At 41.3% G+C, this 14,989-nt stretch overlaps 1 protein-coding gene across 6 annotated transcripts in view; it reads right to left on the minus strand.

Annotated features, from left to right (window-relative positions):
• The window catches only part of LOC134353050 (synaptotagmin-like protein 2), a 118,364-nt gene that overhangs the window by 59,154 nt on the left and 44,221 nt on the right, over nt 1–14,989 (minus strand). For 4 of the 6 annotated variants that reach the window (XM_063060888.1, XM_063060884.1, XM_063060886.1 and 1 more), the window contains exons 2-5: nt 12,951–13,417; nt 10,576–10,727; nt 3,091–3,184; nt 1,008–1,110 (exon numbers count right to left, since the gene is read on the minus strand). In XM_063060888.1, the coding sequence (XP_062916958.1) occupies nt 1,008–1,110; nt 3,091–3,184; nt 10,576–10,727; nt 12,951–13,084 (483 nt within the window). In that variant the 5' untranslated portion in view covers nt 13,085–13,417. Of the gene's footprint in view, nt 1–1,007; nt 1,111–3,090; nt 3,185–10,575; nt 10,728–12,950; nt 13,418–13,892; nt 14,089–14,989 lie in introns of those variants that run through there. The other 2 variants (XM_063060889.1, XM_063060883.1) reach the window with 1 other exon arrangement.

Here is a 14,989-nt window from a genome sequence, read left to right on the forward strand (position 1 = left end):
CCTCTTTGTCCAGCAATGCAGCCCTCTCAAGCTCAGAGGTTTCTCTTTTGTTACAAGCTGTCCAGTTCAGTTCAAGTGTATGAAAATTAGCTTTATGCAGCAGCTAAGCAGTACGTGACAATCCTAAAGTGACATAAATTATTCATAAAATCTGCATCAAAAGCAAAAGGGTTGCTTTACTTTGAAAAACGTTTGCTGGAAACCAATTAATGAGCGACCAATATTGCTCTACACCAACTGGCTAAAGTTAAAATGAAGGTCAAAGAGAACAATTTAAAAATTATTTCCTCAGACATCCCTTAACGATATTACTAATATCATAAGTACTATCATTTGTCAGCAGGTAGCTGACAAAAGATTATAAAGTAAGTGATTAGTAGATTTATTGAATTGTCAAGAGTTCAGCAACTAAAACAAAAAGGACAACAGAACAAAAGGGTACAAAAGGAGTAAATGGGAGGAAGCATTTTTTTAAGAATTACATGGTAAGTATTCTTGGTAAAAAGTACATTCAGGGTAAGGTTACAAAGAATGCTCTTTATTTTTGTATCAGGACAGGGATGAAATCACATATAAAGCTTTTAAAAAAACAAAAACCATTCAAATAGATTTCAAGAGAAAGAACGTTAAGAACTACTGATATTAGGAGGGATCACTTTTTTGCCAAGAAACAGTCACAGACTGAAAACCTTAGTGACGGAACACTTGTTGGGGTACCACAACAGCTCAGAGAGGAGACTAAGAGAATGGAAAATGAACGTAAGGTGCTGGTTCATCTGGGACGCTTTCCCTTTTCCTATCCTCACATCTCCTTATTAACGATTCCTGCAAAGGCAACTATTGTGGTTATGGTGATAAAAAGCCGCAAGAATCTGCAAAATAAAAAATCAACTCATGACTAAAAAATAGAAAATAAACCGTGATAACTCCGTGTCCGCAATAAGAATGGAAGATCATCCACAGATTTCACTGCTGAAACATTAAACTTTCAATACCATCCTGCCTACCTGACTATCTTGTCTGACTGTTGACCTTGGTTTAATTTGTTGTTTTGTTAGGATTTTTTCCACATCACCTGGCCGTTCTTTAGGAGCTTCATCAGTTGCAAAGCTAATGAAAGCAAACACAAATACATATTTAGCCCTTATGGTACATGTAAGACAGTTATATTGGGCCACTTCCCCACAGTTCAGTCTCTCCTTGACCACAAGTCATTTTTGTTGTTGAGGTAACATTACTTATAAGATTACTAACAGGTCTGTAAAACTAACTTTGATTGCAACAATAATATCCTGCATAAAAATACATCCTTCCCAGAATCTGACCAGAGTGCCAACACCCTGAGTTCCTTCCACTTTGAATTGTTTTCCAACTATAAAGGGCACACGGATTTTTAAAAAACATCCTTAAGGATTTCAACATTAACAAATGAGACCCATGTCCTTCAGAAGGTCAACATGCAGATAGATGACTTGGCAAAACCAAATATCTGGCAACTAACTGAAGGATAACAAGCTTGTTTACATTTTCATGACGCAATTTAAGTAGATTTGTGAAAATTGCCCTCAAATATTTACAGAGGCCTGTGTTAACAACTTGTGGTGCATGTGCTGAGGTGTACCATGAGCAATCTGGGGTGATATAATCACCTTCATTCTATTTATCCCAATAGGAATTGATCATTTATCAAACAGTAAATACAAAAAATTTACGGAAAGTTGCCAGAATCCACTAAAAAAGTACACATCTGGACTTGAGGCTAAAAAAAACTAGAAAATAATAATGATAATCATGATTTTTTTGCTATTAGAATAGAAAATCATTTTGCAGATTTTTTTAACAAAGTATTGAACCATCATGTCAACCCAAATTTCTTGGCCAAATGTTGACTCTGGTTTAATTTGTTGTGCTTTTTTTCTAACCCACCTGGAGGCCTCGATAGAGTGGATGTGGAAAGGATGTTTCCTATGGTGGGGGAGTCCAAGACCAGAGGACAAAGCCTCAGAATAGAGGGACGTCCATTCAGAACGGAGATGAGGATGAATTTCTTTAGCCAGAAAGTGGTGAATCTGTGGAATTCATTGCTGCAGGTGGCTGTGGTGGCCAAGTCACTGGGTGTATTTAAGGCAGAGGTTGATAGATTCTTGATAAGTCAGGGCATGAAGGAATACAGGGAGAAGGCAGACTAGGGCTGAGAGGAAAATGGATCAGCCATGATGAAATGGCCTGATTCTGCTCCTATATCTAATGGTCTTATGATCCCGCAATAGTTTTGTCTGAGAAAGTGGAAATGAATCAGCCTCCGATGTTTAAACGTACTTACTTTTCCATGAACACTAAAAAACATTGCCCTTCACCGAGTGTCTCCATTGTGTGGTTTAGTCCCGCACAAACAACGAAATTTGAGGGTTTAAAGATGAGCTTTATTTGTCACGTGTACATGAAAACATACAGTGAAATGTGTTGTTTGCTTCATCATTTGCGTGTGCTACCTGCTAGAGTCACCATGCTGCAGCTGCCAGCAGAGCAAGCCCACAACTTTCTAACTCTAATCCATATGTCCTTCTGGAAACTGGAGCACCTGGAGGAAACCCTTAGGGCCACAGAGACAACAGACAAGCCATTCCATAAATAACAATGTTCTAGTGTTAAAAGAACATTGAAAACTTTGTTGCACTAATAGAAATGATGGAGTGGTATACAAGTGGAGAAACAATATGAATTGGAGGAAATGCAGGCTATTCTCGAGCTCAAAAATTAAATGGGATCTGAGGAAAGAGAAGAAACTTTGCAACAATTACTGTATTCACAAATCATAGAAAGTTTTTTCCTCCGCAATCCTCCCAGTTTCTATATATGCTCATTAATGCTGAGTTAAAAAAATATTGTCATCAATCACATAGTGTCTGACTCGAATAACCACCTTCACTACATTTCCTAGACTGCATCTTAAATGTTAAATTATCCATGCTTGCAAACCCTGTGTCAAATCCATTAACTCAATCATCTTCCCCTATTGCACACTAACAACTAGGATTCACTAGAAGTGATTAGAGAACACTTATAACACTTATATTTGAGAAAAGTAACCTTCTATTTTCACTTCTTGCAGCTTGAGGTGGTTTTGGTTGGGCACGTGGTGGACTCTGATGGATTTGCTGTTGTTCAGTCTTTTCAGTAGTCTCTAGAAAGAGGATAACAGAAATAACACATTCAAAAGGAAACATGATTATTTGCTCAAACTTCAACATAACTTCTCATACTTTCTCCATCTTTGAGTTCCATAAATTCAGGATCAGGATTGAATCAAACGAATAGATTAAAACAAATCACATGATTTAAGGCCATGGGCAAAGATTGGGTAGATGATCAGAATCTTGCCCCCTCCCAGGGTGGAAATGGCAAACACTAGAGGGCAAACCTTCATGAGGTGAAGGGGAAAGTTTAAAGGAGATGTGCAGAGCAAGTTTTTAAAAATTTTTTACAAAGAGTGTGGTAAATGCCTGGAACATGCTGGTTGGGGTACTGGTGGAAGCAAATGCAATAGTTGTGTGTGTTCCAGACATTTCTAGATAGATACATGAACATTCAGGGATGTAAGAATATAGATCGTGTGCATGCAGAAGGAATAACTTTAATTTACTATCATGCTTGGCAGAGGCATTGTGGGCTGAAGGGACTTTTCCTGGTCTGTACGGTTTTCTTTTCTGTTCACCTTTACAACTTCTTCCAGTGAGGCAATCCAGAAGCGTCTTTCCACACCAAGGCTGGCTAAATTCCCTTTCTTGTTCTGCGTTATTTGATCGTAGACAGGACAGTAGCTGGCCTTAGCCGAGGGACTATCTCTAAGTGCTGTGCATCCAGAGCACTTCAAGATGCTACAGTTGAGCACCACTGTAGTGTAGTGGTTAGCACGACGTCATTACAGCTTGAGGCGAAGTTCGGAGTTCATCATCTGTAAGGAGTCTGTACATCCTCTCCATGGATCATACTGATTTTTCCTGTTCCGGTTTCCTCCCCAGTCCAAAGATGTACTGGCTAGGCTAATGGTTCATTGTAAATTGTCCCATGATTCGGTTGCTGGGGCAGCGGGGTTCAAAGGCCCGGAAGTGCCCAATCCTCGCTGTATTGCCAAATAAATAAATCTTCAAAAGCTGCATTCTAATCAGCCTAGTCAGACAGACAAAAGCCATCTGCACTTTTGAATAAAGCAGGTGATAGGAACCTAGTTCCCAATGAGTATAAAGGAACTTTAAAGAAGAATACTGGTGCTGAGGCTTTATAAACATTACAAATACATGTACTCAGTCATCATCACAAACTATTAAAACAACTTACTTTTAAAAAAGGAGCTTGACAAGAGTATCAAACAAAATTGAACATCAAGCCACACAGAGATACCAGCACAGGTGAACGAAAGCTTGGTTGAAAGATTAAGTTTAAGAAGGGCATAAAAGCGTTGAGAGAGGTGGAAGAATTCAGAGAGGGGATTCCAGAGCACAAAGTCAGAATAACCTGGGCAACAGTTGCCATTGGTTGAGCAATAAGAAAAATAAGGATGTGCAAAAAGCTAAATATTTCCAGGAGATGCAGCAATGGAGCAGTAATTAGTTGGGGGGGGGGGTGAGTGGAAGCTTTGGGAAAACCAGCAGGAGTGTGCAATTTAAACATAAACTTGAGACATTGCAGTCCCTGGAGTAAAAGTGTTAGGTGAGCATGAACCATCAAGTTGTGGTACAGACAAACAATAGCTGACAAGGTTAACTATGCTCGATAGCATAGTGGTTAGTACAATGCTTTACAGTACCAACGACCCAGGTTCAATTCCCACCGCTGCCTGTAAGGAGTTTGTACGTTCTCCCTACGACGACATGGGTTTACTCCGGGTTCACAGTCCAAAGACATACCAGTTGATAGGTTAACTGGTCGTTTTAAATTGTACCATGACTAGGCTAGGATTAAATTAGGCTTGAAGGGCTGGAAGGGCCTATTCCATGCTATATCTCAATAAGTAAGGTTTGAAATGGTACAAGGTGGAAAATTAGATAGCACTGGAATTGTGGAGATCCATAAGCCAGTCCTCATCAGAGGATCAGAGGTGGAAATGGTCAGCAATTTTAGATTCCTCAGTGTTATAAATTCAGAGGGCATGCCAAGGGTGATGAGGGTCCTTATCATGGATACCATCTTTCTGAGGCACTGCTCCTTGAAAATGTTTTAAGTACTACGGAGGCTAGTACCCATGATGATGGTGCCGGTTAATTTTACAACTTTCCGCAACTTACTTTAATCCTGTGCAGTAGACGCCACCCTCCCCCCCCATACCAGACAGTGATGCAGCCAGTCAGAATGCTCTCCATAGTACATCTGTAGAAGTTTTCAAGTGGTTTAGGTGACAAACCAAATCTCCTCAGACTCCTAATGAAATATAGCCACTGTCTTGCCTTCTTTATAACTGCATCAATATGTTGCGACTAGGCTAGTCCTCAGAGATATTGACACCCAGGAAGTTGAAATTGCTCACTCTCTCCACTTCCTATCCCTCTATGAGGATTGGTCTGTGTTCCCGCAGTCTAACCTTGCTAAAGTCCACAATCAGCTATTTGGTCTTACTAACATTGAGTGCAAGATTGTTGCTACATCTCTCAACTTGCTGGTACACCTCACTCCTGTATGCCCTCCTAGCACCTTCTGAGATTCTGCCAACAATGGCTGTATCTTCAGAAAATGTATAGATGGCATTTGAGCTGTGCCTAGCCACACGGTCATGGGTGTAGAGAGAGTAGAGCAGTAGACTAAGCATACACCCCTGAAGTGTGCCAGTGTTGATTGTTAGTGAGGTGGGGCTTCTTCTGGGGGAGGTATGACCTGTACAAAAAGGTCAGGTTACACCTGAACCCAAAGGGGTCCAATATCCTAGCAGGCAGGTTTAATAGCGCTGTAGGGAGGGTTTAAATTAATTTGGCAGGGGGATGGGAACCAGAGTGATAGGGCTGAAGAAGGGAAAAACAGAAATAAACCAAAGATAGCGTGCAACAGAGATGATAGAAAGGACAGGCAGGAGATGAGGCATAATCACAGTCAGTGGGATGATTTACAGGGCAATAGAGGTGTGGTGCAGCTAAAACAGAAAGCAACAAATATTGGACTGAAACTGTTATATTTGAGTGCACCAGCAGAAGAGAGTGAGCAGCTTCAAGTTCCTGGGTGTCAAGACCTCTGAGGATCTAACCTGGCCCCAACATATCGATGCAGTTATAAAGAAGACAAGACAGTGGCTATACTTCATTAGGAGTTTGAAGAGAGTTGGCATGTCAACAAACACACTCAAAAACTTCTACAGTTGTACTGTGGTGAGCATTCTGACAGGCTGCATCACTGTCTGGTATGGAGGGGCTACTGCACAGGTCCAAAAGAAGCTGCAGAGGATTGTAAATCTAGTCAGCTCCATCTTGGGAACTAGCCTACAAAGTACCCAGGACATCTTCAAGGAGCGGTCTCTCAGAAAGGCAACGTCCATTATTAAGGACCTCCAGCACCCAGGGCATGCCCTTTTCTCACTGTTACCATCAGGTAGGAGGTACAGAAGCCTGAAGGCACACACTCAGCAATTCAGGGACAGCTTCTTCCCCTCTGCCATCCGATTCCTAAATTGACGTTGAAGCTTTGGACACGACCTCACTTTTTAAAAAAATACACAGTACAGTATTTCTGTTTTTGCACTTTTTTAAACTCTATTCAGTATAAATAATTGATTTACTTGTTTATTTATTATGTTTTATTTTATTTATTATTTTTTTTGTTTCTCTCTGCTAGATTACGTATTGCATTGAACTGCTGCTGCTAAGTTCACAAATTTCACGTCACATGCCGGTGATATTAAACCTGATTCCGAAGAATGAGGACGGAGCATTGTGGGACAGGTGGCGGAGAAGGGGTGCCAGGGTTGGAGGGTGGCACGGGTGCAGTCGTACCCAGCACTGACAATTCAGGCAAGGTCTTTTGATTTGATGGGTCCACAATATAGAACCATATCAGAATCAGATTTATCATCACTCACCTATGCCATGAAATTAGTTTTTTTTGCTGCAGCTATACAATGCAATATGTAAAATTGCTACAGTACTGTGCAAAAGTCTTAGGCATCCTAGATATGTATATGTATGTGTGTGTGTGCACGCACAGTACTGTACTGTAAATTAAAAATTAGTTAATCAATGCAACATGAGATTAATCAGTAAAGATCCTAACCTGGATCTGGGCCGTACCCTCCAAATATCCGGACCTGCCTCTCGGTTTTTTTGCATTACCTTACTTTCCATTTTCTATTTTCTATTTATGATTTATAATTTAAATTTTTAATATTTACTATCGATTTGTAATCCAGGGAGCAGGAAGTGCAGAATCAAATATTGCTGTGATGATTGTACGCTCTAGTATCAATTGTTTGGCGACAATAAAGTATAAAGCATAAATCCTGAATCTGTGTCAATTCCGTGGTGAAAATCCATCTCAGGATTTCACTTCCTCCATTCCAGTTTCAGAGAAGTCATCTGATTCCCACAGAAACATAAGCCAATCAAATAATAGGGAATTAGTTAATATTTGCATTGGCATGGCTACATGCTCAAATAAGCTTTCCAAAGGATTATTTTCAAGCAGGAAAAAGATGTTAAAACTGCTCTAAATTCTCCAACCAGACATTTCTAAGTGATTGGAGAGATTTTTCCCAGGTGTACATGGTATATGGTATTACATATTGATGTAAAAGGTCATTTTTAATTGGTCAGCAGAGCCTCATGAAAGAATTTTGCGCTGGATGAACCAAATGTTATTCTACCATGATCGTGGAAGGATGTGTCTGGTTGTGTTCCGATGGAACATTCCTTCCAGTTAGACCAGGGGCTCCCAACCTTGCTTATGGACCCCTACCATTAGCCAAGGAGTCACTGGACCCCAGGTTGAGAACCTCTGAGCTAGACCATGCCACATTACCTGTCCCCCATGGCAAAGTCTGTGCAGAAGAACAACTCGAGCACAAATCAACCAGTGAGCTGCAGGGTTGTCTTCAAGGCTCCCTAAGGAAAGAGCAGCAGATTCTATTGAACTGCTCCATGAGCAGACCACTGCTGCTTTGAGCTGATGCGGCCCCTCTGGCAGAGGCACCTTCACAGCGTTGGGTAGAGAGTTCCAGGATATAGACCAGCAGTGACAGCTTATCTCCAAAGCAGGATTGAGCGGCACTTGAATGGGAACCTGCTGGTGGTGGTGTTCCCACGTGCCTGCTACCCCTGCCCTTGGTCAAGGATACTGCAGATGTTGTGGAATCCCAGGTGAGAAACTTTAACGCCTTTGATAGGCGGTACACTCTTAGAAGTATATTTCACACTGGTGGTGGGAGTGAAAAGGGTGATGGATGGGGTGCAAATTAAATAGGCCATTTTGTCCTGAATTGCATTGAGTGGTTTGGGTATTACTACAGTGCTAAGTAGAGAATATTTTAATGTCATATAGATCGAGGAGAGGAATTGGGGTAGAGGAGTGGGGCAAGGAGGTGGATCACTCAAGGTAAGATACCAAGCCTGTGACCTGCTCTTAAAGCAACACTTTTTGTGCCATTAGCTCGACTTGCCATTGTTGCAGATAGTCACTGCCTGGCACTTTAACGTTACATATCACTGATCAGCCCTACTTGCTGGAAGGGGGCTTTAAAGGTTCTACTTGGAGTGAAAATCCCGTACCTGCCACAGTCTTTATGTGTTTGAGCTTAGGGAAAGCCTATAATGTTGATTGTTTCTCATCCTTCATACTGAAGCAAAAAAATCAGTGAAATCGTCTCCTTTTCGTCTACACCTTAGAGTGTTACTGAGAAGTAAACAAAGTTTTTTTTAAAAACCAGAGGGTTTGAAAAAAAAATCACACTGTAATGCAAAAGTGGGCATGGCTTTACTACAGATGTCACTGGGGCAAATTTCTTTACAGAATTGCATTTTTAGTGCTGACAATGAATCCCAATAGAAATGTAGGAGTCAAACTTCCACTGGGTTTCAGCAGTACAATCTCATTCTGTTCCAGGTTGCGCATATTTTCAAGTAGCCACACTTTTCTCAGAGCTGTGGGAACAAATTTCAAAGCCCGTTGCAACATCTGGAACACTGGCTGGGACCCAACTTACACAATCTATATTAAAGAACAAAGAAAAGTTTTTCTAAACTTAGTTCCACAGAATTGCCTTCAGAGCCCCAGTCCTTTCAGATATCCTATAAATGAACAGGCAGCAATATTGCAATTATGCATGAGTTTAATTGATTCTCATTTCTGACCCCTGATTTGAAGAAAGAGGCAATGCCATTAAAGTTGGGCTGAAAAACACATAAAACAACTGTGAACTGATGCTTCACTGTTTGCAAAATGCTGCCCAACAGGTCTGGCCTGTCTTGTTGCCATGTGTACCCTGACAGAGGAGAATTGTGCATGTCTGCAAAACTGTGATCCAAAGCTTCCAGAACATTGGAAATAAGGCATACTGGTTCAAGCTTATTCAATACCTTCGTGACAGCAATTGGAGATAAAATTCACAGAGCTGAGTATAGATCTCATTCTCAAAGCTAATGCCTTAATTATGAGAAGTGGGTGTACAATTTTAAAAACATTGCAATATAAACATCATGAAGTGCGCAAATAGTATAAGGGAATCCACTTTTGATTTAATGAAACAATGTTTAAATTTAAGCAGAAATGTACTTAATGCCAATACATATACGCCGAACATCTAACATCCAGTATTTGAGGGTCTAGATCATATTGCCAAAGAGACCACAAAAGTTCAACTTAAGAAGCAATTCCCTCATCACCCACCCCCAAAAGAAACCAAACTTCATAAAAGGTGGACTCCCAGTTTGATGTTGCCCTCGTCTTCCATCCCATCTCGGTCCATTTCCCTATTGTTTGCAATTTAATGCACTTACTTCACGTTAATCCCTTCCGATTCTGATTATGTGAAATATCAGTGCTCGGCATCTGGTCAAACAGAAACAGGGTTCTGTTGATGAGGCATTTTCGTAATTGCCATACCTTCACTCTCCTGATGCAGGCTCTTGACCTGAAACATTGATCATCTCTCTGCCTCCACAAATGCCGCTTGAACCACTGAGTTCTTTCAATAGTTTTCTATACCTTTGCTCCAAATGACATTACTGCTCACACCCAGTAGTCCCCATACAGATCTCCATAAAGCATCCAACTGCATGTAGTGATTGGGCTCATGGTAAAGTTAATTTGCCTAGAACATCATCAAGATCTTGACCATTTGGTATTTGGCAAAGCTACATTCAAGGATGGTTATATTCTCTCTTCCAGGAAACGGCCAGCTTATACAATTCAAAAGCCCTTAACAATTTAAGATGTGCCGATCATTCCTTCATGAACACATGATAACCATTCCAAGTGGAGAATAAATTTCAAAATGCATAATTCATGGAATACAATATTACATCAAATGCGTTGTTGGTCCTATTTGCACAAAGTAAGATTGCTCTGGTGATTTAACCACTTAATGAATGAGAAATAATTTACCATGCTTAATGAGACTTTCTCTTCTTATCGAGGCCTTGATCAAATCCACTCCAAGTAAAGCATCTCTGTATCGTTTTGCTTTAACCTCATCGAACCACTGTCCAGTAACAAGTTTCCTTTGCTTTTCATCTTGAATGGATTGCTGTACCGTCCTAGAGAAAGTGCAGAGAGTTTGCAGCTAGACACCATGTTACCTCACATCAGAAACTACATTCAGTCATGTAGCCTTCTAGTCAAGTCGGGAAATTTACCTCAGGGCTGGGAAAAGAGAGGAAGGTGCAGTGAAATAGAGTAAGAGGTAGTTTCTGGCACAAAAAACATCATTACAATTAGTGTGATAATCAATTAATCATCAACACCATAAGTGTACACTAGTTACCTTGATGTCATAAGGGAGTCAAAAATTACGGGGACAAGGCAGGAGACTGACGTTGAGAGGGAAAATAAATAAGTCATGTTCAAATAGCGGAGCAGACTCAATGGGCAAAATGGCCTAATTCTGCTCCTTTGTCTTATGGTCTTAGATCTGAATCACTTCTGATTCATAACATCTGCGTTGTAATTACCCAGCATTGGAAATATACACCACTTTCCACAACACTGTAAGCTGTAGCACAACGTAGCATCACGTACCCTTAAGGAGGAGGAGCTTAGGAGAGTCAACAGCGCCTGGAGTTACACGTTGACTTTGGTTCTTTGTGGGAATGGGACCTGCTCTCGGGGTTTCACAACTGGCTGTCATTCAACATGCCAAGGGCACAGCCTAAGAGCTTCGCTTGCCTTCAAATGCCCGAGATTTCATGGTCCTGGAGACAGTCAGATTGAAGGTCGGTGTCCGGGCTGGAGATCGGTATGTCATGGAAATCGGAAGATCGACAGCCGTGTGCCCAGAGACCCGAGATCTTTGGGCACAGAGCTTGGAAAAAGCGACGCAATGGACTTTTAACATCGTAAACCAGCGAGTTGTTTCTAATGTCTCGCCTCTCGCTGTGAAACGGAGACACCCCTTTCTCCCTTATTAGGGAAAGAGAGAGCCTGTGGTATGTCGAATTCTGGGTGAGCAAGTAGTCTTTGGGGTACTGCAAGCCTGTGTCCTTGCTGTTGCTTTGCTGCACGTTTGAGTGCTCGGTGGTGGGTGCTGATGCTTTTTTATTTGCTGGTGGGGGGAGGGAGGATTGTTGCTTGCTGCTGCTTACGCGCGGGTGGGAGGGAGACTTTGAGGTTCTAACATTGTACTGTCGTTCATTCTTTAGGGGTACTCCTCTGTTTTCGCAGAAGAAAAAGCATTTCAGGATGCATATTATATACATTTCTCTACCTTTGAAACCTTAGTTGTAAGCTTAGATTGGAGCAACTGGGCTTGTATACTCTGGAATTTAGAAGGCTGAGAGGGGATCTTATTGAAACATATAAAATTATTAAGGGATTGAACACACTGCAGCCAGGAAGCATGTTCCCGCTGATGGGTGAGTCCAGAACCAGAGGCCATAGTTTAAGAATTAGGGGTAGGCCATTTAGAACGGAGTTGAGGAAAAACTTTTTCACCCAGAGAGTGGTGGATATATGGAATGCTCTGCCCCAGAAGGCTGTGGAGGCCAAGTCTCTGGATGCTTTCAAGAAAGAGATGGATAGAGCTCTTAAAGATAGCGGAATCAAAGGTTATGGGAATAAGGCAGGAAGTGGATGCTGATTGTGGATGATCAGCCATGATCACAGTGAATGGCGCTGCTGGCTCGAAGGGCCGAATGGCCTACTCCTGCACCTATTGTCTATTGTCTAAAAATTATAAGTATACCACCAGATTAATATGTGGACATCATCAAATAAAGAATATGAAATGGGAACATTTTGTGAGTAACCCTTACTGCAGCAACTGTTATTGTTACAATGTGCCAAAATTACCTCTTGTACTGAAAATGTTTAAGAGTTGGTCTTCTTGCTGACAACCAAATAACTCATCAGGAAACAAATCACATGATGCTGTACAGAGACAGGTGAATGAAGATGCTTAACCAGAGATGGTTGATACACACTTTAAAAAATGGTTGCTGTAACCTGCCAGCAAAATTTGTTTCTTTTGATAAAATTCATTTCCATGGATTGAAGATTCACAATAAGTTTAGAAAACTGACAAACTAAAGATTACATTACCAAGGTGGTGATTATATGAAGGTATTTCAGCTGCAGTGCTTTCATGCCTCGTTTGGGAGGAGTGACAGATACACAGTCATTTGAGGTCAGCAGTAACTTATCTAGAAGTCGGTAGACGTTCTGCAGAGATAGCAAGCTTATACTTGTAATATAGGTGTGGGATCAACAATACAGCTTGGAGGAGTCGTCAGCAAACTACTACTAAATAAAATCAAAGATCTCACCTAATCCGTTCACAGTCCTTTTGCTTGAGCTCAGAATCCCTCTGAACTACCTTCAGGACTGCCTGATACTCATCTTCTGTGAGGAAACTGAGGTCCAGGTTATCAGCCATCACTCCCTTCATTCTGTTATGCATCAAACAGGGTAAAGGCTGGGTGTGGTGGCGTTACAGAAAACACATGCCACCACACAGCTTCTTCGAATTTTACAGGCTTCACCGACAACATTCAAACCAATTATGTGTGATCAAAGTTCATTATGTAAATGGATCATAAATTTCAGCAACATGAGCTTCACTTTCTTTTACTATGCTTCAGTCTTCTGATTGGAAGGTTGCTGCCAGTGAGTCCATGTCCAAGAACTGTGAGGATTTGCTTCAGACAGAAACAAACTTCAGACTTCCTCTTGTGTGTTCACATCTCTGAAAACAGTGCAAGTCTAGCTGCAGGAAGTAAGTGAATGAGAGTACCTACAATAAGAGAAAAAAATTATTGTAGAGCAAATATAATAAACATGTGCATCACATCTAAAGGATGCAAACAAAATTTCATCTTAATTTCAGCTTGGTAACATAAAACATTCTCAGGGTAGTGCAGTACCACTTACGGTCCAGATGAGTCTCAACCTGAAATGTTCATTGCTCCCAAAAGACGCAGCCAGAGTTCCTCCAACAGTTTGTTTTTAACTGCAAGAGTACAATATGTACCTGTTCCTAAACTTCTCCATTTAATATATTCAAAATAATTACTCCACTCTCAAATTAATGAGACTAAGTGAAGCCAAACAGGTACACTGCAATTAAGACGTAGCATTTTCGTAGCTAGATAACCTGAGATTTGTTGAGTTATCTTACAATTACAGGATTTGCCTCGGCAGTTTATTGATACAGGACTGACATTTTGAATGTACGCATTTCTTCCGGAAAAAGAATTGTATAAATTCACCTTTTCCACACACGTGCTCCAAGGACATTCTGCATGCAATCAATCATATGGCAGCAAAAGTCACCCTGCACTGCACACAAAATGCTGAGGGAACTCAGCAGGCCAGGCAGCATCTACAGTTGATGTTTTGGGCCGAAACCCTTCGGCAGAACTGGAGAGAAAAAGCTGAGGAGTGGATTTAAAAGGTGGGGGAGGACAGAGAGAGGAACTCCAGGTGATCGGTCAAACCCGGAGGGGGAGGGATGAAGTAAAGAGCTGGGAAGTTGATTGGTGAAAGAGACAGAAGGCCGTGGAGGCAAGGAAAAGGGAGGAGGGGCACTCAAGGGAGGCGATGGGCGGGCAATGAGATAAAGTGAGATAGGGAAAGAGTTTCACTTATCACTTGGCGTTTCTCTCTCTCCCCTCCCCCATCTTTTAAATCTGCCCTTCAACTTTTTCTTTCCAGTCATACAGGAGGGTTTCAGAGCGAAACGTCGACTGTACTTTTTTTCCCATAGATGCTGCCTGGCCTGCTGAGTTCCTCCAGCATTTTGTGTGTGTTGCTCAGATTTCCAGCATCTGCAGATTTTCTCTTGTTTGTCACCCTGTACTGGTGCAGTACTGAGGCTGGTACCATTTAAATCCTAGAAGGATTGTTCTCTCTCCAATTAAACCTGCATTTGTTTTTCAACAATTTGGTTCAATGTGCAAGCACTGTTTGTTGTTGTTTCCCCCATTAGAAACACCAGCCTGCTGAGGCCTTTGAAACAAATGGCATTTACATGTGTTTATTTTACTCCCAAGCCTTGCCCGAATAAACCAACGGCTTTTCCCAACAGGACAGCAAACAGGAAGGAAAAGTGTTATATAAATTTCTAATAGTACCATAATCAGTACTGTTTAAATAGCAATCCTGCTGATTTCAGAGGTCTTTCAAATGATCAAATAAACATTCCAGGCACTTATTGGAGAAGGTCAGAAAGTCACTCCTCTGCTAGCACAGACTTTGTATTAATCTACAATGCAAAATTAGTTGGCATTTGAGTTATAGAAAATCTATGCCACACAAGGTGATCATTTGGCCCCAGGCGGGAAAGAGTTTCTCAGTCTAATCTCAG

Source organism: Mobula hypostoma, chromosome 10 (genome assembly GCF_963921235.1).
Source record: "Mobula hypostoma chromosome 10, sMobHyp1.1, whole genome shotgun sequence".
NCBI classification, from domain to species: Eukaryota; Metazoa; Chordata; class Chondrichthyes; order Myliobatiformes; family Myliobatidae; genus Mobula; species Mobula hypostoma.